At 59.7% G+C, this 23,869-nt stretch overlaps 1 protein-coding gene and 1 long non-coding RNA gene across 14 annotated transcripts; one reads left to right on the forward strand and one right to left on the reverse strand.

Annotated features, from left to right (window-relative positions):
- Window positions 1-272: 272 nt before the first annotated feature.
- RHBDF2 (rhomboid 5 homolog 2) lies at window positions 273-22,728 on the reverse strand. Of its 13 annotated transcripts, none has more exons than XM_036997533.2 (20): window positions 22,166-22,213; window positions 21,776-21,947; window positions 11,472-11,670; window positions 9,390-9,556; window positions 8,518-8,645; window positions 7,845-8,040; window positions 7,564-7,767; window positions 6,486-6,614; window positions 6,037-6,155; window positions 5,710-5,904; window positions 4,610-4,721; window positions 4,336-4,410; window positions 3,995-4,156; window positions 3,465-3,628; window positions 3,319-3,382; window positions 3,130-3,224; window positions 2,796-2,871; window positions 2,542-2,642; window positions 2,201-2,354; window positions 273-1,525 (listed from the first exon to the last, which is right to left on the reverse strand). In XM_036997533.2, exons 4-20 carry the CDS (start codon window positions 9,531-9,533, stop codon window positions 1,106-1,108), a joined length of 2,538 nt encoding a protein of 845 aa, XP_036853428.1. In that variant the 5' UTR covers window positions 9,534-9,556; window positions 11,472-11,670; window positions 21,776-21,947; window positions 22,166-22,213; the 3' UTR covers window positions 273-1,105. The 13 variants fall into 13 exon arrangements, with proteins under 13 accessions (XP_036853428.1, XP_036853430.1, XP_036853432.1 ...); XM_036997535.2 differs by lacking the exon at window positions 21,776-21,947 and adding an exon at window positions 11,816-11,894 and having other exon boundaries at window positions 22,166-22,204; XM_036997537.2 differs by lacking the exon at window positions 22,166-22,213 and adding an exon at window positions 11,816-11,894 and having other exon boundaries at window positions 11,472-11,582; window positions 21,776-22,157.
- LOC140849201 (uncharacterized) lies at window positions 14,286-17,642 on the forward strand. Its single transcript, XR_012130888.1, has 2 exons — window positions 14,286-15,493; window positions 15,792-17,642. It is a non-coding gene; the product is annotated as an uncharacterized lncRNA (long non-coding RNA).
- Window positions 22,729-23,869: the final 1,141 nt, after the last annotated feature.

The following is a 23,869-nucleotide window of genomic DNA, read 5'->3' on the forward strand; positions in this document are numbered from 1 at the left end:
GGATGGCCCACCCACTCCTGCTGCTGCGCCAGCTGGAGCAGGGGACCCAGGAGCCTAAGGGTTCTACGCAGCCCTCTTAAGGGACTGCCTGACGTTCCCCACCTGACCTAACCTGGTTTCTCGTCCAGCCCAATCCCCCAGAAGTCCTACAGGTTTTCCACCGTCCATTTGGGCCAAGGCCCTCCCCTCAAGCTGCTTGTGGCTGACCCCCTTTAGCCCCCAAAATAAAGTTCCAGCTTTCACTCTACCCAAGTCCTCAGAAGGCAATTCCCTAAAGAATATTCATTTAATACATTTGAGACATCATCTACACAAAGTTAGCGTTACTTTTAAAAATTAGGACCATAATATAAGACATAATATAAAACCAGGCCTTGGGGTGGCCGCTCATTTGGATGGGAGTGAGGCAGGCGTGGTGGGCCGGCTGTCCCCAGAGTCTGGCCCACGGGGCAGGACACTGACTCAGAGGGAGGGCCGGGCAGGGCTCGGAGGGGCAGGGCCTGTTTGCTGAGAACAAGTCCAGCTGTCTCCTTGCTCCTCTGCCCCGGACCACAGCCAGAGCCTCTCTCCGTAATGTCTAGTCTGGAGCATTATGGGCAGGCTCACCAGGCCACTGATGAGCTCCGTGCTGTAGGGCAGAGAGGGGAGAACAGGAAGGGTAGCCTGGCTGAGGCCGGGGTGGGAGCCTGGTGGGAACCCCGGCCATGTCCTGGGTGAGGGCACGCTCACAGTAATGGTGGGGAGAGATCGGCACCAGCAGAGGCTGTGGTGGGCCATGGGCAGCGGCCCGAGACCTCGGTGAAGAGCCCATCCCCAGGAGCTGGTCCCGACAGCATGGGAGGAGGGAGCAGTCAGAGTGGGGTCCCAAGCTGCAGAGCAGCATGTGCTCGGAGCGTCTCCCAGCCTGGGCCAGGGCACACAGGCCTGAGGAAGGGGCCTCACTGCCCCCAGGAACCTGCCTTTATGGCCAACTCTGCAGAGTCAGCCCCCCTGGTGCAGGGGGCCGGGGTGGGGTATCTAGACAGGCAGCCCGCCCAGGCAGGGTCCCCACAGGGGCAGTGCCTTGTGGAGCCACTGCGCCCGTCCCTGCCGGGCGGTGGTCTGGTCAGTGCAGCACCTGGTCCAGCTCATACTTCTCGCAGAAGCGGCTGGTGAAGGGGAAGCAGGTGAGGTGCTCGATCCAGGGCCAGTTGATGGGGTACACGTACAGCCAGATGACCAGCGAGGCGAAGAGGCCGGCGAAGACCAGCAGCGACACCAGGATGAGGGCACGCTTGCGGTACATGTCGCTGGTGCCAAAGGTGATGTAGGGCAGGAAGGCGAAGGCCAGCAGCAGGCCGCTGAGGAAGCCAAAGATGTGGGCGATGTTGTCGATCCAGGGCAGGAGGCCGCAGACGAAGAGGAAGAGCACGATGGCCGAGAGGTTGAGGAAGGCCTTCCAGGGCCGCTCTAGCAGCTGCCAGCTCTGGATGAGCTCCACGAAGAGGCAGGCCAGCAGGCCGAACTGCGAGCCGGCCGGGCCCACCTGCGTCACCAGGGCGGGGGGAGCGTCACTCCCAGGTGCCACGTGGGCAGCTGGGGCAGGGAGCCCCAGGACCTGAGCTGTCCTACCGATGAGCTCCTCCCAGGGGTGGGGACCCGGGAGGTGGCCGGAGCTGCTGGACCCAAGCTGGGCGTGTTCCACCCAGGGCTTCTGCCAACACCGAGCCCCTAACATGTGGCCGGCGTATGCCCAGTACAATAATCTGGACAGGCCTGCTCCAGGCAGCAAGCAGTGGGGAGGGAAGACACTGAATAAGCCAACAGCATTAGGGTGAACCGATAAAAAAAAAATGCCATTTTTGTGGGTCAAGAGTGGTTGCACATTGGCAAATCCATCCACCTCAATCCATGGATAGGTGACATGTCAGCAGGTGGGCAGTCATGGTCATGAAGAGAAAGGAATCAGAGAAGAGTACGAGTAGGGGATAGGGTCTGGGAAGGTCTTTCTGGAGGTGACATCTGGGTGTGACTCAGGGGCAGTGGTGCTCCCCCGATCCACCCCCCGGGGATTAAGGGATTGGCCGATAAGCCCCCAGCTTAGCTGTCCAGCCGCTGCTGAGCCTGGCATGGGAGGGGCCATGCGGCCCTCTGGCAGACCTGGCAGGAGGGGTGGGATGCCGCAGAACCAGCCCACCTTGCCCATGCCCTGAGTCCCTACCTCTGCCCGATACGGGAGGAAGATGGCACTGGCGAGATTGCCGGTGATGCCGCTCAGGACGAAGATGATGGCAATGCGGTGCCAGCCAGCCAGCTTCTCGAGGTCCCGCAGGATGGTCATTTGGAAGACCACAGACACGAGGCAGTGGACCACGCTGACGGGGGACACACCAGGCAATGGCCTTCCCACGCCTACCTGTGGCCACCAGCTAGGCACTTCAGGAGCCGTGGAGTCCAGCAGGTTGTGCTGGCTGTGCCCTGGTCTAGGAGCCCGTCCTCCCTGAGTTCATGTGGGCAGCCCCCACAGCGGCCTGGGGTTGGGGGGCAGGAGGAGCCTCTTACCCAGCGTGGAGGAACAGAGACAGCCAGAGCCTGTAGAACTGATCTGGGACCTCAGGGTTGAGGAAGGGCAGCAGCCCACACACCTTGTCCAAGCAGTGCACCTGGGGGCAAGCGCATGGTGGTCAGTGCCCGGAACCTGGCTGGGTGGGAGGCTGCAGTGTGAGGGGCAAAGCCAGGTATGCGCTGCAGAGGAGAATACATGAGGCCAGCTCCAGCAGGCTGCCATGCCCGGCTCCTGCCATGCCCTGCCTCACCTGGGAACAGAGCGTCGCCTCTTCATGGAAGTAGCCGTGCATGAACTCGCAGTATTCCCGAGTGGTGATCTCGCAGCTGCAGGGATGGGGGGCAAGGGGACACATCAGGGCTCTGAGCACTCCTGCCCTCTTACCCGGTGCCCAATGCCTTGCCACAGCAGGCACGGCTGGCAGAAAAGGGATGCCCCCTACAGGGACCCCAGCTGTGAGGCAAGCTCCCTTTCATCCTAGTCATACCCCCGTGACCCCATTCTTGGGGAGGGAGGACAGCAGCAGCAGAGGTGGATGGTGGAGGAGGAGCTGGGAAGCCCAGGGGGCACGCTGGCTGGCTCACCTGCCCTTGGTGCCAATGCAGCAGGGGCGGCCCCTGATCTGGCAGTCCACGTGCAGGAAGCCTGTGTGGTTACTCCTGGGCTGCTCTGTGCAGATCTGTGGGAGGGGCACCGACAGGAGGATGGGCCTGTGTGGCAACAGGGGCCCCTTCCCTGCCCTTCCCAGACCACTCCCGGTCCTGGACACTCACAGGCCACTTGGTGATGTCATCAGGCCAGATGTGAGCGCCGCTGGAGGCTGGCTCCTCACAGGTTCTGGAGGCAGAGGTCAGAGGGGTTAAGATGAGGAGCTATGGCACCCCCCAACTCCCACCATCCCTGGGGTGGCACAGACAACCTGATACTCAACCCCATCTTCTGAGCCCAGCTCCAGGTCACCCTGGGACTGCACCTGGGGTCCTGGTGGCACACAGCCCCCGAAGTCCGCTTCTGGCCCACATCAGACTTGTCCATGGGGGGCCCTGTATCATCCTGCCACTTGACAAAAGTGGCCAAGGTCTCCTGGAGGATGGAAATGGGCTGGTCACGGCTAGAACAAGGTCATCGGAGCAGGCAGGGGACCCTCCAAGAGAAGGCCATTACCCCTGTGCCCCTGGGCTCCAGTCCATCCCCCAGACCCCCAACCCCAGCTGACACTCCTGAGACCTGCCTTCCACTTCCACGGGGCTGGGGTGGTTGGCACCCTTGCTCTGTGGGCGGAGGACAGGGGTGTGGGAGGCTGGGAGGGCAAAGGAAGGGGGTAGGGAACAAGGTCATACTGGTGAAGGACCCCTCCCCCAAGTGCAGGTGGGGACGGGGACGGAGCTGGGGCCAGAGTGGGCCTGGCAGGCTTGGAGGGCCTGGGGTTCGTGGCGGCCCCTGACCCACCGAGCAGTCCTTCCGCAGGGTCTGGATGCAGCCCGAGTGGTCATTCTGGACACAGCAGCCCGAGTCCCTCTCCAGGTGCCGCTCGCGCAGCACCAGCTGCTCGATCTGCCGGTCCTTCCGGATGCAGGGTGAGAACTTAGCTCCCAAGTGAATCAAGTCAATCTGGAGGGAGAGGGAGGAAGCTCGGGCGCCGACCTGGCTCCTCTGTTGAGGGTCTCCCCTCAGGGTCCCCCGATGGGGGGACTATGGGGCAAGCCACCCACGCCCCTCCCTGCCCAGCTGGGGATGACAGGGCCCAGCGACTCCCTGCTGAGATGCTGTCCCTGGACTGGGCCCCTCACCGAGCTGGGGCCGATCCAGAAGTTCTCCTGCTGGATATACTTCACACTCTCATACACACCTTTGTTCCTGAGCACCTGATGCAGAGGTGGGGGGAGGGGAGTCAGGGGCTTGCCCGTCCTAGGGTAGGGCCCCCAGGAAGGGCTGAGGGGCAAAGTGAAAGGTGACCCACAGCATCTTTCTGCTTGGGCTACACTGTTGCCATGGGAGGGACCTGGTGGCCCATGACACTGAGGCCTCCCCAGGGTGGAGCCCCTCTTCCCTAGTCCAACTCACCAGCTGGGTGGTGACGTGCTGGGCAAAGCCCACCGGTGCAATACCATACGTGCAAATCACTAGCAATGTGACGATGATGTGGACGAAGGTCAGCCAATAGGTGAAGTAGGGTCTGTGGACAGAGGCCTCAGGTCAGCAGAGCCAGACCCACTCCCTGACCCTCGGGCCACGGAGCCCAGCCACCATCAGCTCTCACCTGCTCCCTACCCTGCACTCTACTCCCCAGCAACTCATCCTTCACCAGTGACTCTTAAAACGCACCCCAGCTTAACTCTTTCCCAGCCTAAAACCCTTCAATGGCTTCTTGCTGACCGAGGGATAAAGTCTAACATCAGCCCCTCCTGCTGGCTGAAAGGCCTTCCTGTGCCTGCCCATCTCCCCAGCCCCTTCTCCTCCCCTCCTGGAACAAACCATGCTGCCTAAAGCCCCAGGGCCTTTGCACAGGAGGCTCCCTTTGCCAGAGACACTCTTGGCCTCTCTCCACCCAGCTAACTCCTGCTCACCCCAACTGCACCATCCCCATGCTCTGCCCTTCTCCGGGACACTCACTCCTAATACTTCATTTTTTCTAACTCTAGGTATCATGTCTATCAGGTCACTGCCAATTGGCACTGTGTGTGAATCAGCCCAACCTTCTGGTTTCCCCCAGGGTCTTTCTGCACATTCCCCCAGTCCCCTCACTTACAGCCACAGCTTCTAACTGTCCCTCTGATCCCTGCCCTGCCCTCATGACTCCATTCTGCTGGAGCTCTGTTCCAGGGCCTGTGAGGTGGCCCTCAGTACACGCGCTGGCTACTCTCTCGGAGCCAGGATGACGATGCAGGCCAAGAATGGGAGATGAAGAGGCAGTGAGCACCCAAGGAGCCTCCCAGGTAACGTGCATGCCCGAAGGGAGGCTCTGAGGACGTGTCCCTGCTCTCCTGCCCCACAGGGAGGTGCTCACCACTCGCCTGCTAGTAAGGGGCTGCTTCTGGAGAAGGCCCAGGGAATTTGGAAGCTCCAGACCCTCTTGGGAAGCTCGTAGCTCCTCTTCCTTCTGCCTGAAGCAGAGGCTCCCCCGACCACACCCCTCGTCTGGCAGTACCCCCATGCCCGCTCACCGGTGGCTGTCAAAGCTCTCGAGCTGGCGCTGCACGGCACTGCTGATGCTGTGGCGGTAGCTGCGGTTGAGCCAGTTGCCCACCACGCCCAGGCCATAGTGCCGCTTCTTCCGGTCGAAGGCAAAGTGCTTCACCTTGGAGGCGATGCGCTTGCCACGCCTGGACACAGGGACCGGGGCTTGGCCATATTCCTTCCTGGTGGGGACAGCAGTTCTCAGCCTGATGCCCCCTCCCACACATCCCGAAGGGCTCTGGGAAACTTGCGGACTGGGAGTCCTTTCCCCACTGTGCTGCCTCCCTCTACCGGGAGGACTGCCCACAACTCACGGAGGGATCTGCACCCCCTCCGGGGAGACTGGGGAGGCTGAGTGTGGGATCCCCCGGAAGCAGCTGGCAGAGAGTGGGGGGGACTCAAACACATCATCGGGCATGGAGCTCATTTCTTCCTGGGGTGGGGGTGCAGTGGGGGACACAGAGACAGTGTGAGGAGTCGAGGGCCGCTCAATCCAAGGCAGAGCAAGGCCGATAGGCTCTTTGGGAGGCAAGGGCCTGTCAGCCTTGACAGTGACTTTCCCAGCTGGCACCTGCCCACCAGGTCGCTTTGCTTGTCAGAAAGACGGGGACCCAGGAACTGCACAGGTTGCACACCCCCATCCCACCCACGGGCCTTTGGATCTCTTAGGGGCTCCTGGCAGAATGTGCCCGAGGCCAGGTCACCTCTCCTAGCCCCCAGGCCACCTGAACTCCAACCCCAGGGACCCACGCCCCGTGCTTGCCTTACTAAAAAATGAGGAGTCAAATGTGTCTGCCCCGTCAACTGCATCCTCCTCCAGGAAGCTGGGGTAGGCAAAGCTGCGCTTGACCACCTGGCACCGCTGTGCTGTGACATCCAGCACTGAGCGCCCCTGTGACAGGGCAGAGGCAGGCACATCAGGCTCAGGCCCAGGCCAGGCTCCCCTGCCCTGCAGAATCACCAGCCCACCCTCCCTGGGCAGCAGGGGGATGGACCCTGCCCCCAGCAGGGAGCGTCTGGGAGAGGCGGCCAGGAACGCGTCACCAGCTCTTCCATAGCCCCGAACACATCTCTCTCTCCACGCTCTGCTGTTACCTTCTCTCTGGCGACCTCCTGCCCTCTGGCTTGGGCAGCTAGTACCCCACCGCTCATCCCGCACCCACACTACCAAGACTCAGACCATCCCCCCCCAGTCCTGGCTTCTTGGCATGCAGACTAGGCCCCCACCCACCTTTTCAAACCCATCTCCTGGGGCTCCCTCTTGTAACCACCTCTAAAACCACATCAAACCACCTGCTGCTCCCTCAAAGTGCCACACCCCCTCCTACCTCCAAGCCTTTGTATAAGCCATTCCCTTTCTGAGAATGCTGTTCCGCCCTTCCTTTCCTTATTTTTCTGGGCTCCGCTCAAGCACCTTCCCTGATATCAGCCCCTCTCCTGGGCGAGATGTGCAGCACCTCCTCTGGGTGGCCCAGCTCTTATCACACTAAATGGTGACATCTGCCCTCACCTAGGCTGGGGGCTCTACCAGGGCAGGGACCTTGCGCATTTCACTTGGTGGCCCCTGTGCCCAGCACATAATAGAGGCTCCGCAAATAGGTGAAGGAGTGGTGACTGCACATTTCACTTCCTACTTTCCAGCTTCTGTGTCAGTACAGAAGCCAGCTTCCCAAACTAGACAGAAGTGAGGCTAGAAGGATGTGGGATAAGCTCAGGGGTCCCTCTGCCCTGGGATCCTGGTGCACTCACTGCCCTCAGCACAGAGTAGCCTCCTGGGGGATGCTTTGGGAAGAGGAGGCTGGGCAGAGACAGGGGGCACGCTGTGGAGGAGGCATCTTCACCTTGAGGAGGGCGGCAGCAGCTTGAAAGCTCATATGGGCCACAGACACCCTCTTGCGGCGGGGCAGGCGGGAATAGCCAGAGCGGACACTGGTGAAGGAGGTGAGGGACAGGATCCCCGGGGTCAGCGGTGGGTGTGGGGCGTGGGGCCGGTCCACCTCGTCTGGGTGGCGGAATGCTCGTCCCCGGGCCAGTGGATCCACAATCTGGAGGGAGTAAGGCGGTGAGCAGGGCCCATGGGGCCCCAAGCCGTCGCCCGGCCCTCACCCCCAAGGGAGCCCACCTTGGGCATCTTGCAGGGCTTCGGAGACTCGGCGCCCTGAAAGGAGGGCGCCTCCTGGCTGGGGAGCTCCAGTTCCCTTTGGCACGAGGCCTTGAGCCGGCCGTAGCGCGCGCTGCAGTGGTACAGACTCCTGCGCTGCCAGTGCTGCCGCTTCGCCTCCCAGTCGCCACTGACCCCGAACCACTGTGCTGCGCCCCTGCCGGAGGGATGGAGGGTGCATTGGCATGACCGTGAATGGGACCGTGGCACATGCGAGTGCAGGGGTGGCGTGAGGTGATGGGACAGGGGTGCGTGCAGGGGAGGGGCAAGTCTGCTTCCCCTCGAGCCCTGGTCCCGTACCCAGTGACCAGATGAGCAGAGACGGAGCAAAGAGCAGAAGGTGAGCTAGGCTGGGAAGGCCCCTGGGAGCTGCTCGGAGGGGCAGTGGTCCACCCCAGCTCCTTGAGGCCTGTCAGCCTCCACAGTGTGACTTTCTACAAGGCACAGACCCCCTTGGGCCTGTTTCCCCACCTGTAACATGGTGTTCGAGTGTCACATTTCACCCCTGCAGGGAGATGCTGCTCATTAATGCCTGCCTAGTCATTCGAGAAAGAGGACACAGGGACCCAGCCAGTGTTCAGGTGCCGAGAATCCACAGGGTTGGGGGACGGGGGCGGGGGGGCGGACGGCTCACTTGCGGATGCTCTGGGACAGGGAGGCCTGGCGGTGGAAGCCAGGGCGCTTCTCCGAGCTGCCCTCCTGCCATCGTCCCCGTGGCTCCTGGAGGCTGACGCTCTTCAAGTAGGCTGGATTCCTGGGCCTCTGTGGGAGGCGGGCAGGGGGCAGGCTGTGACCTCCTGGGCTCACTTTTTGGCTCCCACTGTGAAAACCCTGAGCAAGCAAACCTCAACCCTAATTTACAGCCCGAGCTGCTTTCATTCCAAATGTAAAACCACCATTTTCTAATGATTCCAGCCAATCCTGGCACGAATTTCCCTAGCTCCCTACCCACTGCCCCCTCAGGAGCCATGCCAGCTCCCATTTTTGTGTATCGGGATGGGTGGGTGGTGCCAACACAGCTTCCCTTCATGCCCAGGAAGCCCACGCTGCTTCAAGCCTGTTTTCAAAGAGCTCTTTATGGAGAGTGGTCCAGACTGTTGGAAATGTTGATTCATTCCCATTCTCCCACAGGAGCCGGGCGCTGTGAGGTCAGGCTGCAGACGCTGAAGATGCCCTGTGCCCCTTCCCCCAGTTCAGAGACGGCCTCACCCCTAGGAAGGGGCTGGCTAGGCAATAGGTGGCTCCCAGGGGGACCAGCAAGACTTTCTCAAGGATAGTATTTCCTATTTTCCCTGGACCACCATAAAATGGAACCCTGAGTTCAGGGCCCACTCCCTGTGACATCTTGGGTGGGAAAAGAGGGGGTGCAGGCCTGAGTCAGGGGCTACACAGGCAGCTGTACCTCAGGAAGGGGCTTCCTCTGCGAAGCAGAGCTGCCTAAAAAGTGTCGTCTGGGCACAGCTGTCACCTGTGGTAGGGCAGAGAGCCCCCAAATCACCCCTTTACCTGAGGCAGCAGGCTGGCCTGCTCGCCGGGGGCTGAGGTCTCGGGGGGCGGGATGGTGATGGACAGGTTGGGTGGCTTCCGGCTCTGCAGGCGGCTGTTGGACACAGAGGAGACGCTCTCGCCCTTCTTGTCAGCTGAGGCCATGGTGGGCAGAGGGGGCAGGGCAGCTGGAATGGAAACAGGGAGAGGGGACATGAGTGTGTCAAGAGGTGGCAGAATGGAAGGGGGCACGGGGTCTCTGGTGCTAGGACAGGCCGCCCAGACTGAGAGCAACCTGCACAGAGTCGGTCCAGCCCTAACACTGGGCTGGGTGATTGCAAGGTCTATCTCTGTCTTTCATTTGTATTCCAGGCCAGCAGGAGCTGGGAGCTTCCCAGCTTTCCACCTCATTCCATTGCTGGTGTCTCTGTTGCAGGCAAGGACCAAACTCGGAAAGGAACATGAGGGCAAAGGGGGCAGAGCTGCAGTAAGCCTGGCCACCCATTGGGCTGGCCAGGGGGCAAGGGCGCAGCTTCCTTGAACACCCAGGGTTTGGGGGAGGACAAGGAGAAGGCTCTGGGGAACCTCAGTGCATGAACCACAAACAAGGGGTCCACAGCTGTGCAGGGAGCAGGAGGCCCTGGGCAGCGAGCAAGGAGGTGGCTGCAGCCCAACCTACTTCCCAGACAGACGAGAAAGCCACCTCGCTGGTCCCCGTGCCGCATGGTGGCCCAGTTCCTTTTTCAAAGGTAATTGAAACTGCCACCTGTCCAGCACTTCCTTCTTTTCACAGGAAGAATATTGTATCTTAATGATAAAAGTGGATATGCTCATTGCAAAAAAAAGACTCAGAAGATTGTAAAGCAGAAAGTGAACTCATGGCCTGCCTGTCACCCCATCTTGCAGAAAAGACCTTGGTGGGGATGCCTCTGTGTACCCGGTAAGGGACACAAGTACTTAAAATTCTACACAAACTCTTACCTTTTCTGCCATTGTGTGGGTGTCTTTCCCTGTCAACACCTGCACACAGATCTACCGTAACTTTCTTGGTGACTGCAAAGATTTCACTGAGTGGAATGTACCAAGATTTGCTTACTCCCAGATTCATGGCTGTTCAGCATGTTTCTGGCATCGTAGGCTTGTGTTCTGTGTTAACGATGCCCTCGCTTATGCGTGTGTGCCTGTCCCGGGATTATCACAAGACAAAGTTCAGAAGTCGAATTGCTGGGTTGAAGTAAGTGCTTCTTGGGTCTCGGTGGGTCTTATAAAACGGCCCTGCCAGTGTTCACAGCACATGTCCATCACAGCTAAAAGTGGAGACAACCCCCATGCCACCAACAGACAAATGGATAAGCAAACCGGGCTGCGTCCACATAATGGCATATTGCTCAGCCACAAATAGGAACGAAGCACTGACCCACGCTACAGCACGGGGGATCCCTGAGGACGTTATGCTGAATTCAAGCCAGACACAAAAGACCACATACGGCTGGCGTCCATTCCTATGAAAGCCCAGAACAGGCAAATCCATAAGGACAGAAAGATGAGTCAGGCCAGAGGGGAGAGGGGGAGCAGTGAGCTAAGGGCATGCGCTTCATTCTGAGCTGCTGAAAATGTTCCAAGTGCATGGTGGTGGTGGTTACGCATACCTGTGAATATACTAAAAACTATCAAATTGTACACTTTAAATGCATGAGAAGTATGTGAATCAAATATAAATCATATATCAATAAAGCTATTAAAAAAAATCTCAAGCAGGTATATGTTGGCCCTCCGTCCATGTTGGCGCCTCTGCCCCCAGATCAGATCCTTGCACAGTGGAATAGGCACTTCCCTTTCATCATTCTGGTCCCAGCTTGAGTGCCACCTCCTCTGAGGAGCCCTCCCTGACTGCCAGCTGCTCCTATCCCCACAGGTCTCTCCATCACTTCACCCTAGTTGCCTCCCCCTCTGTCCACCTTCTTGCTTATTCACTGCTGCGTCTCCACTGCCGGAAGAGTACTGGCCCACAGGTAGCATTGGTACATACCTGTCACAAAACAAACACACAAGCACAGCAGCTGATGCCCTGGGTCCAGCCCACATGGCTACCCAGCCTCCTACCTTGAGTTTGGGCCCAGCTGGCAGCTTCCTGGGTCTTGCTGCAGAGATCGTTAGAGCATGTTCTAGTCCTTTTCTCACTCTATACAGATGCCCTGCAGTCAAGCTTCAGCTCTGTGGAGAGGTGGACAGATGCAGAGACAGGTGAAAAGACGGACAGACGGTTCCAGGTCAAGCAGGGCAGCTCCTTGGTGCTCACGGCCTATAAGGATGGAAGGGCAGGCGTTAAGCAGGCATATCAGGGGCATTGCATCTTTTAATCTTGATCTCTGTCTCCACACCTATAAAATGGGGATAATCCTATGGTCTCACGGATGAAGGACAAATGGAGATTTCCTCCTCCTCACCTGGAATAAGGACACTGTGGTGGTGAGCTGGGCCCTGCAGAGTGCCAGGCTGCCAGGGCTCTAGCCTCAGGGTATTTACCTAAAATAGAAAAACACCTAAAAACCCTGGCTCTGGGCTGGGAATCCAAATCAAAATAGTCCCTACTTTTTATTTCTGTTTTAACATAACTTTACTGGAAGCATTTGACTTAAAAATCCAGGAACTGTTGGCTGTCTTCTGATAAGATTTCTTTTCAATTAGAGTAAGCCAGGTATCTTAGGCCATGTTCAAATGATTTGGAAGTTTTTTGATGTTTTAGGTCTTCAATCATTTATCGAGGTGAAATCCACACAACACAAAATGAAGCATTTAAATCGAACAACTGGGTGGCAGTCCTCTTCATCTCTGAGAAATCCCACACAGGGGATGCTCTGCCAGTACAGCAAAGCAGGCGGAGGGCCCTCCTTGAACAGAACCCCAAGGGCTGCCGGGGCAGGACAGTGTCAAGTCCTTAGGTGCACCAGGCCTCGAGCAGCCCTTCACATCCATTATCCCACTTTGTTGCCTTTGAGGCAGACATTATCATCGTTTCCATTTTGTGGATGGGAATAGAGGCTCAGAGGGGTTAAGTAACTTGCCCAAGCTCACACAGCCAGGAAGCGGAGCAGCTGGGACTCAAGTCATTCTGGCTCCAGGACTTGAGGTCTCCTAGTTCCCTAACTCTGGAGCACACTCAGTGCTGGACAGCTCTCTACCAGCGAGACAGAAGAGAGTCCAGCCTGGAGGCGAACTCGGTAGAGCATCCCAAGGCTTTGCAAACTGTGTTCCCCAGAGGCCTGGGGTTACCCAAGTGCCTGAAGGGCTGCCGTGGGGGGTGAACCAGAGGCTAGGTACGGGTATGGGTCCCTGATTCCACAGGGCAGCACCTTCTGTGCTTCACATATCGGATCACGGCCTTTTGCTCTGGTTGCAGAAGTCCCCCAGCTACAGAGAGAGAAATGGATGTGGCGGGGAAGCCGGAGAGGAACTGTGGCAGACCTGGGGGCCCAGGGTGCTTCCTGCTTCTTTAGGGCTTGGCCCACACACTCAGGACTGCTGGGAGTCCTGACCCCACACCCCAGGGCAGACCAGCTGTGGACGATGAGGCCCCTTGGAGATCACGGGCAGATGGGCCTCAGCACAGGGCCAGCTGGCTCCTCGGAGGCCACGCTACACCCACTCTGGGGATGGCTCCAAGACAACAGCCTCACCTGGGGTCCCTGCACGGAAAGTTCTCCAGCTTGGCCTCCTTTGGGTCCAGGGTGCAGTCAGAGGGCACTGGGCAGGTATTGCCCTGGGAAACTGGCACCGAGGAGGGAGGGAGGCAGTGGAGGAAGCAGGGGGGTGGGACTGCCAGATCTGAGCTCAGGTAAGGTCACCAACAGATAGGATCCTCCTGGAACCCACAGCTGATCACACCTTCCTGGAGTCAGCACCCAGTCCTCCCACATCCCCACCAGACAGCTCCCCAAACACCCACCTCCTTTCCCCTGAGCCTGACAACCTAGGCTCCACCTCATCTGCCTGGCCAATGCCTACCAGCTACTTTAAGGAAGGAAACATGTCACCTCCTTCAGGAAGTCTGCCCTGTTCCCAGCAGACAAAATCAGCCACTTTCCACCTGCCTTCTCTTGGCATCCTGCAGGGATCTGCTTACATGCAGGTGACCCCCCACCCCCAACTCCAATGTTGGGCAGCACAGGGCCCAGAAGAGTCAGCTTCCACTAATGGCTAACTGGAGAGGAAGCAGGAGAGAGGGTGGGTGGGTGCCTGACAGCAGGTGGTCGGCCCTGGACAGAAACTGTCTCCTCCAATCCTGCATTCAGCCCGTGAAGCACCTGCCTCTGGAAGCTTCTCTGAGGGCTGCCTGCCCTGCCCAGCTCTGTGACCACTGCAGGGCCGAGGAGAGAGGATGCTGTCCCAGCAGGAGTCCCTGGTGGACCTCCTGCCTCTCTCTCTCCAGCACAGCAGACTCCCCAGCCAGTCTTCCCATCCCAAGGTCAGATGGCCTGGCACCCACTGTCCTGCTGGCATCTATGCCAACCTCCTGCCAGAAAGAAGGGTAGACACAACTCTAGGCCGAAGGACTCTGGCTTGCTCCCCATGGCAGCCCCTCAGGCCCCTGGGTAACCCTAGGCCCAGGGCAATCCTGGGGTTTCCAAGGGGAAGCGGCCTGGCCCTAGAGAGCAGAGGCAGGGCTGAGGGGGGTAGGGAGCATTTTCCTGGGGAGGAGTGGGGCATTCAGGAGGCTGTTTTAACCATTTTCACAGGGCAGGGTTGAGAGTCCCAGCCTGTAAGCAGCTTCCCCAGCCTTGGTTTCCTTCTCCGTTAAATGAGGGAGTTATACAAGGTGATGGCTCTACTTGGACACCCATGAAGCCCACACATTTGGTATAAAAATCCACTTTCCTACAGCCCCTCTGCGCTGTGGAGGGGAGAGCCTGCTCCTGAGATGGGGCCCCCAACCTGTACAGAAACTGTGGGCCGGTGGGCCAGAGGTCCAGCTCCTTCCTCAGGACTCAAGAAGGAAGTGGGGGGCCAGGGACAGTAGACAGCAGGCTGTGGGACCCACTCCAGGCACCCGTATAACTCAAGTCCAGGGCGTGGAGGAGCCCAGAGGCAGAGACCAGCAGAGAAAGTGCCAGAGCTTTGGGAGCACCCCGCCCCACATTTATCTCCCATGCCTCAGAAGTGCTTGCTCATTGCAGAGGAAATTGTGACACCCTGGGGCCAGGCTTCCTCCTGGCCCACAGTCACATCTGCTGCTCTAAGACCCCCAGGCCTGCTGCAGCGCCCAGCCCAAGGGCGGAGGTGGGGTGAGAGGTTTGAGGACATGGCCTACCCAGCTAAGCCACTGCCACCTGCCCAACCTAGACGCCAGCCTCAGTGGGCTTTCCCCAGAAATGGGCCTTCTGCCCCAGTCCCAGAGTCACAAGGAGGCCCCAAAGGGGCCTGGGAAATGGAGGGGACTTAGGGTGGGGTCCAGCATAGGGTGGGAGTGGGGCGGGTACAAAGAAAAGTGAAGTGGCAACTTCAAATCATCAGGCGGCACCTGAGGTTAAGAGTTCCTTGGCCCACCGCACCCAGGGTCTGTACCCTCATTGTCCCCACGGACCCGGTAGCATAACCCGGCTAGCAGCAGCCCGGGCAGGCGCGGACGACAGAAACCCAGACTCGGAAAACACTGGCTGATGGCACCAGAGAATCTGGTTTTCCCACAGAGGGTGGGGCTGGGTACTGCCAGCTAAGCCCGGTCCCAACAGACCCGGCCAGTGTGAGAGAGGCCATCTCCAGGGAGGTCCCCAACAGAGCACCACCAGTGCATGTCCAGGCAGGGTGCTGGAGGGCCCCCCAGCCTGCCCTCAGGTGTAGGTCTGCCTGTACTCAGGAGTCTGGCTCCAGTCCCCTCCCTCTCTCCACTTGCCCGCCACCAGCGCACGCTAACAGGTTTCTGAAGTCCCCCCTGGTCCTGCTAACGGTGGCTGACTCCTCCCTCACTCCCAGGATCTGAGGACTTCATGCCCTGCTGCAGGGCAGGGAGCAAGCAGCAGCTGCAGCCCCAGACACCCCAGGAGGAAGCAAGCAGGCCACTGACAAAGAGCTTAGCCTGCCTGTGGCCACAACTGGGGACAGTGGGAGGAGGGGCCCTTGGATAAGAGGTAAGCAGCCCCTCCAGAGAGGAAAGAGGCAAGACCATTCTTAACCACTAGATACAAGCAGGAAGTTCAGAGGACCCCCTGCAGGGATACTAGATCTCGGGAACTAAGGGAGTCCGGAAAACACCACCTGGCCCAGAGGTTACTTCCAGCTGTGGGCGTGGAAGGGAGGCAGCCCTAGGGCTGCTGGGAACCTGTCTGTCCCCCGCTAAATCACAGGATGAGGGCCAGGGGCAAGAAAGAAGCCTCTTTCCTCTGCTTCCCTGCCACAGAAACTGAAACTCGATTTTCCTTTCCACAGCGCTTCTGGGAAGCAGGTCGTTTTTAGAAAGCTGCAAAGAGGAAGCTGGCCCTCACCCTGTGTGCAAACCCCAGCAAAAGCCCTGGTTCTGCTGACCTCGGGGAATTGTTCCAGCCCCAGTCAAGACCCGGAAAAGGCAACTTATATAAAGGCTGCCGTCCAACTCAGACTGCCCGGGTAGCTGGTGACTCAGCCCTGCACACCTCCCTGCCCCAGCGAGAGGGAGTGGGGACGGGAGCAAAGGACAGGGGCAAGGAAGGCTGGCCGAGAGTCTCGGGACAGGATTTGGGGGACAAAGTGGAGACACAAAAAGGGAAGGAAGCGGAATGTCCCCGTGGAGGCCGCAGCCCACTCATCAGAGTCAGAGAAGGGAACAGGAAGAAAGGTGCTATCTCCAGAAGCCACACAGGAGGTTTCTGTGTCTGCCGGCCCCATCCCTCCTTCCTAGCGATCACCCACCTGCCCAGAGAGGGAGGCAGCAGACACAAAGTTCACCAGCTAGCTACTCTGGCACATGCACCTCGGCCCAGCTGCCCAGAGAGGAAAAATGAAACCGCCTGTGGGTCTGCGCCCCTCCCACAGGGCACCCACGGAGAGCCCTGCCCAGAGGGCCCCTTGCTTCTGCCCCCGCCTTTAAGGACTTTGCTCAAAGTCAGTTCAGAAGGCCCAAAGAACTGGGGGGTAGGTTCAAGGGTGTGGTGACCCTCTGGCTTTTCCTTCAGATCCTGGGTTCCGGGCTCGCCTGACCCAGTTACTGTGGCTTGGGAGGTGTGGCCCACCACAAACTTGGGAAGCCAGCGCTGGGCTCCGGGCCTCCGTAAAGGCTGGTGTGAGTGTGTGAGGGCAGGGAGGGGCCGGCTGCCATATTCTTAGAGAGGTGCTGACCCCAACTCTGTCGCTCCCATCAGGCTTTCTCAAGACCGCCCTCCCAGGGGTGCTGACAGAGATGTGAATGCCCCATCATCCTTGGTGGGCACCCCCAGTCCAGGACCCTGGCTGACCTGGGATGCAGCCACTGCTGCCAGCTGGACACAGTGCCGGGCTCTGCCCACCACGGTGCCCTCCCAGAGTCCCCTGTGGGGCTCTCTGGACTCCAGAAGCTGATGGTGGAAGCAGATAGGGGGTCAGCAGCTGAGTAGGAATATAGGTTCCCTGGATGGAGGCCCAAGCCAGTGCCCGTCCACACCCCAGGAAAGCATCAGCTTCCAGAGCCTGGGGGACAGCAGACGGAGGGGAGCGCAGGGGCCAGGGGCTGGGATGCTCTGCCCAGCAGTCTCGCCTCCTTTGGGAAGGTGGCATATTCTGTCCCGTTGTGCCGCTCCCAGAGCATCACTGTGAATGGGAGGAGTCAAAGGTGACACCTGGAAGCCCAGAAGGCCCTGGTCCTTCCTGGGCCAGATGCCAGAGCATAAGAGGGTTCCTGGAGAGAGAGTATGCACCGCTGGGCGCCACATGACCCAGGCCTGATATGAACCAGGTTTCTCTCCATGAGGATTTGCCTCTCAGGATCTTGGGGTACTGAGCCTCAGTCTGTTTATGCATAAGATGCTAAGTAGCCTTCTGGGGGCCTGAAATCTAGGTAGCAGTTGTCACCACTGGCTAGGGCTCACCCTGGGCATTCATACACCTAAGGGACAAGAGCCTTCCCATAGTTTACAGAGAGGCAAGTCCCAAGGTCACTCAGCCAGACGTCAGGCCCTGGGTCCCTCACCTTGACACACTCAGGGCAGAGTGCAGGGTGTCCCTCACTTCAGCCTAGGCTGGCCCCTCAGGAGGGAAGGAACATGCCAGGCAAAGACTTTTCAGCTTGTAAATAGTCATCAAGGAGCCAATAAACCTGACTTCCCAGAACCCTGCCCTGGAGCCTGATGCTTCCCGGGAAGAGGGGGACCCCAGCCCTTGTAGCTGCTAGGGCTTCAGCACGCTCGGACACTGGCCCATCCAGGCCACTCAGACCAGGGGTGTTATGGTCTCCATTTGACAGGTGGGGAAACTGAGGCTTAGAGAGGTTAGGTCACCTGTCCAAGCCCCATGTTGTGGGGTGGTGAACGGTGACCCCCACATTCCACAGCCTCCTGACACCATGGAACTGGTAAGGTAAAGTGGCAGAGGAATGGGCCTAGGGTGACAGCTCTGAGTAGGCCGGGAGCTGGGGGCCGAGCAAGGGGCGCCTTCTGGGTGCACAGGCCTTTGACTCATGAGCCCCTCCCAGCCCCCCGGGCATAAATGACATCACCTGGCGCTTGAGTGGCACTTCCCAGCTTATCAAAGGGTTTTCACATTTTCTCATCCTGCCCTTATCTCACTGTCATTAGCTGCTGATAAGGCCAGGAACTGGGGAACCAGGGCTCCCCCAGACTTCAGTTCCAAGTCCTCTCCTGCCAAGTCCCATGGTGGGACCCCCACCTGCTCTCCCAGGTCTTCTGGGGGCAACCCTGGAGCCTGCCCTGGGGAGAGCCCTCTGGCAAGGGGAGAGGCGCTTTGTTTCTGCAGTGGGGGCAGGACTAGCTGAGGATGCTCTCAGCACAGGCTCTGGGGCCACACGTGCAGGCAGAGGAGAAAACCAGGGCTCAAGACAGCTTACTCTGCTCCTGGTCCCAAGAGGTGGGCCAGAGGGAGCAGAGCTGAGCGTCGCCGCCTCCCTGACACCCCTGCACACACATCAAATGGACAAACAGACTGGCAGGGAGGGAAGTCCCTGGAAGGGGGCCAGCAGTGCACCGCCTGACCCTCCCCGACCAAATGGAGACCCACCAGTCAGCTCCCCAGACCTCCAGGCACTGAGGTCCCCCACCCCAGACCTGGCCACTTCTCCAGAGTAACAACAGTGCTGCCATTCATCAGCACGTTCTTGTCCAGTTTCCCCAGCAGCCCACAGGGCGAGGCCCCCACCATCACCTGAATCTGTGCCAAGGCCAGACAGAGCGGCTCCTGACAGCGGTCATGTAACACTGCCGCAACGGTTCCCCCACCATGCCCGACGTGGCCGGCGCCGGCTCTAGGCTTTACACAATTGCCTCTGGAACCTGCACAGCAACACGCCCAGTGGACTACTGGTTACCCCGTGTACAGTTGGGGAAACAGAGGCACAGACTATTTAAGTGGCCCTCATCCTACTGACCATACTCTCATAGGTGCCCGCCAGCCTCCAGGCCTCACTTCTTGGCTCCCCAAGGTGGGAATCACCCCCTCCCACCCTCCCTGCCAGTGACCCTGATGGGCCCACCTTATCAGCACTGCCCACTTAGGTCCAACTACTTTCTTAGGAGGGCCCCAGAACATGCCTTCCAGCAGCTTTTAGATTACAAACATCTTGCATCTGGGTCCCTGGATAAATTCACTGAATGAGGGATGTGAACACGGTGGACGTCTCTACTTTCCTGAAAGTAGGAAGACGAATTTTCCTTTACACTGGTCTAATTCCCACAGGGACACAATAGTGACTTCATAGGCAGTCTGGGGAAAGCCCTTGTTTTCCCCCGTGGGGCAGGTGGCCCAGCTGTGGCAGCTGCTCCGGCCTGTGTCCTGGGCGCCGCCCTTGCCTGGCAGCTTCCCTGCCCTGGCCACCACGCACAGGTCGGCTTGCACTCCAGGTGCTGGCCACCCCTCCCCCAGCCTGGCTCAGCTGGATAGGAAACCAGGAGCAGACGCGTTGGCTCATTCTGGAAATCCCCGCGGTGGCCAGAGCAACCCGGAGGCCTGCTCCGAGGGGGTGACACAGAGCCCTCGGGGGATGTGCTGAGGGCGGGACAACACATCTCCCCTGACGGTGCCCCACGGAGCAGGTGGGGCGCCGGGGCTGCCCCCATCGCAGCACCACTCACCCGGACCCAAAGGGAGGCGCCAGGTGGCTCTTCCAAGTCACTCGGACATGACCAGGTATACACGCACGTGTGCACAAACACACACACCCCTCTTGACTTCTTCCTGCTCCCATCTGGACTCATCTGGGGTAAAGCTTATTAGCAAGTTAACAGGAACCCTGCCAAGGGCTGGACCACAGTAAAAATACCAGCACTGATCCAGAGCTGGACTTAGACCCCTGTGGCCTCCACAATGCATCTACGGTGTGGTTTTTCCCCTCTTAGAGAAGTCCCCTCCGGGGCTGGTGTGTGTGTTACACCAGATATTGCTGCAATTCAGATGTGAGGGAATCAGGCAGGAGTCGCCTGATGTTCTGTTCACTGGAAGGTGGCACAAGGTGTGGGGGATGGGCGTGGAATGGACAGCCCAGGTTCAGTACTGGGCTCTGCTGCTCAATTTCTGAACAGTTTTGTGCAAGCAAGAGCCCTGCTTTGTGGCTTGAGAGGCATACGACAGATGAGGGCCATAACTACAGGTTTTTGTTCAACTGAAAAGGTGGGAGTGTCATTCCAGCCTTTTAAAGTTGCAAGACTGACAAAAGCCCAAAACCAGACCAACCAGAAAGTGCCACCTGCCCTCCTGTCCCACCAGACTTCCCAGGCCAGGAGGCCAGGGTCCAGAACTAAACTGGACATGGGCAGTGGGTACCACTAAGAAATGGGAAAGGAGGACAGTAGGGTGGCCTGGCCTTCTGGGTGTTTTATCCCTCCTGCCTCTCTGTTGACAGCCACTGCCCCCATTCCTGAAAACTGGGAGTACATTCCTTGAGCCCAGCTCAAACAATTCAGGGTCATCTGTACCAGGGGTCCCTCTGGCGTCCTCCATCTCCCAGTCACTCAGCTAACATGACGGGTGGGAGGTGCCTTCCTCTGCTGGGAGCAGTGCCCACCTGGGCCTCTTGTCTCACCCAGGGTTCCCACAGCCACAGTGAAACCTTATTGCAGGAGGGGGGCAGATTGGGGAGCCGCAAGGAATTAGAAGCCTTGTTATTCCTTGGCTGTTATTTTCCTGGTATAAGTAACAGGAAGAGTTAGGTATGAGTTAGAAGGGAAAATTCCAGCAGGTCACATGGCATCAGGTGTCTATGCCCACCTCAGCAATCCAGCTTTGCAGGGGTATTTACAGCTCACCCCTTCCTTCCCCCCAGGGGGATATTCGAGCCTGAGGGCTGCTCTGGCGGGGAGACTGCCCTAGGGGTGAAGCACTCCAGTAGGGGACTGTGCAGAGGCCGTTCCCAGCCTATGGCTCTCAGCTCCTCCCCCGCGGCACCCAGACCCGCTTCCTGCAGGGCGGCGGTTAGAGCAGGGAAGAGGCAGGCTTATGGCACCACAGAAGCCTGTAGCTAGGGAACTGACTGCCCTCACACCTCCTTACCTCTTACCGCAAGTCCCTCCCCAACCCCTAAGGAAACTGAGGCAAGGAGAGGAAGTCAGTGAGAAGTAGCTTGACGGGCCAGTTGGTCGCTGCAGTCTCTCAACCTCAAGCACAGCACCACTGACATTTCGAGCTGGGTAACTGAGGTGGGCCATCCTGGGCACTGCAGGGCGTTCAGCAGCATCCGTGACCTCCACCCACTAGGTGCCGACAGGGACAAGGCTCCTTCCCCTGAAATCTGACAGCCGTCCCCACACACTGCCAAACATCCCCCTGGCGGGCAGGCCCCTGGTTGAGAACCACTACTCTTAAAACAAGCCTCACTTGCCGCTCTGCCCTCTCTACAGAGCACAGATGCGGGGCTCAGTATTTTACCAGCAATGGCCTGGCAACCAGGAGCCAGTGCAGGTGCGGAGCGTATCTGCAAGTCACCCCCTCGGATGAGCCCTCTCGGGCGCTCCGACCGTGGGGCCTCCTCCCTTAATCTTTCACCCGGTTCTTCCCGCTCTGCCCTGCGGTGGGGGGTGGGGGGTGGGGGGGTCTGTATTCTATATCCCTCTCTAACCTAACCTACTACCCTGGAGTAACATCAGAAATGGGGCCAACCTTCCCAAGCTCCTCAGTCCAACAATCAGGGCCCCTGTCCAGTTTCTGAGCTTCGGTAGGGCCTTGCTGTGGGCCACTCCCGCACCTGTTTCCCCTCTTGGCTTAAAGCGGTAACTTCGCCCGGGCCGCCCGCCGCTCACCCGGGCGAAAGGGGAGGGTCGGGTCGGAATTCCAGCACTTCTGGGATGAAGGCAGACTGCGCCGTCCTGCCCTCTCTTCCTCCCGGGGCGTTCAACTTCTGCCCAATCTTCGTGTCCCCATATCTGGTGGCCCGTGGCCCAGGCACCCCTTAGGCGTCCCGTCCGAGCCCCCCTGAGGAGGGCAGACCCGGTTCAGCAGCCCTGTCCGAGTCCAGCCCGGACTCAGCCTCCGGCTCGGCCCACGTGAGGACCGAGCGCTCCGCGGGGCGGGCGCCCTCGTGCCGCGTGCCGCAGCCCCAGGGCTGGCTGGGATTCGACCCCGCGGACCTCCCCGGCGCCAGGAGCGGCCTGGCAGCGGCGAGCTGGCCCCGCCCGTCGCCCCGCGCTCACCTCCCTGCGGTCCCACGTCCCCGGGACGCAACTCCGAGCGGTGCCGGCCAGCTGCTGGGTGGCGGCTCCAGTGGGCGGGCGCCCGGGGGCCCCGCCTCTTCCCTACCTGCGCGCGGGCGGCGGGGGCGGGGCCGACCGAGCACGCGGCGGGGCCGGGCACCCGGGGGCGGGGCCCGTCGGTCCAGGTGGCCACCTCCGAGGCTCCCCGGGACCCACGCCTGCCCCTCGGTGCCCCGCCCAGTCGGGGGGTCCCCCCCAGGGCAGAGCCGTTTTCCGCCGAGTTAATGTGGGCGCCATCCTCCTCCAGAACAAAGCACATAATCTAGGTCTGAACTGCCATCATCACGTCAACCCCCTGAAAAAAATCAGTAAACACCTCCCATTCCGCTCGGCGCAGCGCCCTCCTTCTCAGGCCAAAGGGGCCTGTTCCTCGAACCTTTCAGCTCTCCCCTTTTCCCCCTTGAAACGCCCTTGCAGCACCTCGACTACTCCAAGTCCAGCCACAGCTCCCACCTCCTGGAAGCCGCCTCTGATCTCGCCCCGGCCGCGCTCTCCATTACGGAGCCCTCCCCCGCATCCTCCTGGGCGGGGCCGCTTCCCGGGTGGAGGCCGGGTCTTGCTCAAATGCCCTGCCGTCGCCACCCTTCGCGCTAAGTCCAGGGCAGGCACGGCCAAAGTGTGCGGAGTTTGCGGCTGGGAGAAGCCCCGCTGCGTGCCCGCGTGGGCAGGGGGAGGTCTCTGGAGGAGTCATTGGAATCTCCTTGAGGGCAGGCCCAGGAAAAACCCGCGTTGCCTCTGCCCGACGACACAGAGCCCTCCCGATGGCCCAGAACCTTGCCTCACACGGTGCCTGCGTCCGACGCAGAAGGAAGCGCTCCGGTCTTGGAGATTCCGCTGCGCGGTCAGCCCCTGAGACACGGTGGCGTCGGCCGGGCCCCAGTCCCTCCAAGCCTGTTCTTAATCTGCAAGGCAACAAGGCCCTTCTGGCCTTTTCACGTGGTTGAAGAGGGCACGAAGTGAAAGCAGCTGTGCAATGCCGCAGTTAACTAATGGGTTATTCTCATAGAGCTGGGGGCTTACAGCCAGGGGACCCCAGTTCAGGTTCTAGTCTGCCACTTTATACCTTGGGGTTTTGGGCTTCGTCCCGTGCAAAATGGGGGTGATAATAGGCCCTGCCTATTGTCAGAAGCCCGCTGCAGGGTACGTGGCACTGGCTTGTAACTGCTGGCTCTGCCGTTGTTGCTATGGCTGTTACTGTCACTGCTGTCACGGGAGGACTCCGGTGTCTCACCGACGCTGAGCTGGTCTCTGTTGCACCCCCCTCACCCCCCCCCGCCCAGAAGCTCTGCCTTGATTCCTGATCTTCCTCCGTGGCCTCTCCCCTAGCTCTGCCGCTCCTCTGTCCCCAGGGGCACACCCCTGTGGGGCCCTCCCTGCATCTGCCCGGTGGCCAGGGTCCAAGTTCACTCCTGATTCGCCCCTCTCCCAGAGGCATCAGTAGGACCCACCCAACTCCCTCCTGCTGGGTGGGTGCGGGGCACTCCCTCCCCTCCTGGCCCCTTGGCCTGGGTCTGGCTGCCCAGACGGACCCTTCTGCCTCCTCTTGGGGTGGAGGGTCTGTATAGCCCCCAGCTTTGGGCTAGAGAGACAGACGGGGCCAGGGAGTCGGCATGAATTCCAAGGCCCTATGCTCCTTTCCCTCTG

The sequence above is a fragment of the Manis javanica genome, chromosome 4, assembly GCF_040802235.1.
Source record: "Manis javanica isolate MJ-LG chromosome 4, MJ_LKY, whole genome shotgun sequence".
Classification (NCBI taxonomy): domain Eukaryota; kingdom Metazoa; phylum Chordata; class Mammalia; order Pholidota; family Manidae; genus Manis; species Manis javanica.

Excerpts from the sequence above, each read along its gene's own strand:
- RHBDF2 (XM_017662828.3), bottom strand. The coding sequence starts at position 9,533 with ATGGCCTCAGCTGACAAGAAGGGCGAGAGCGTCTCCTCTGTGTCCAAC. Across the intron at positions 3,383-3,464 it reads AAGATGGGGTTGAGTATCAG|AACCTGTGAGGAGCCAGCCT; the intron begins GTTGTCTGTGCC and ends CTCTGCCTCCAG. Across the intron at positions 2,872-3,129 it reads TGCATTGGCACCAAGGGCAG|CTGCGAGATCACCACTCGGG; the intron begins GTGAGCCAGCCA and ends CCATCCCTGCAG.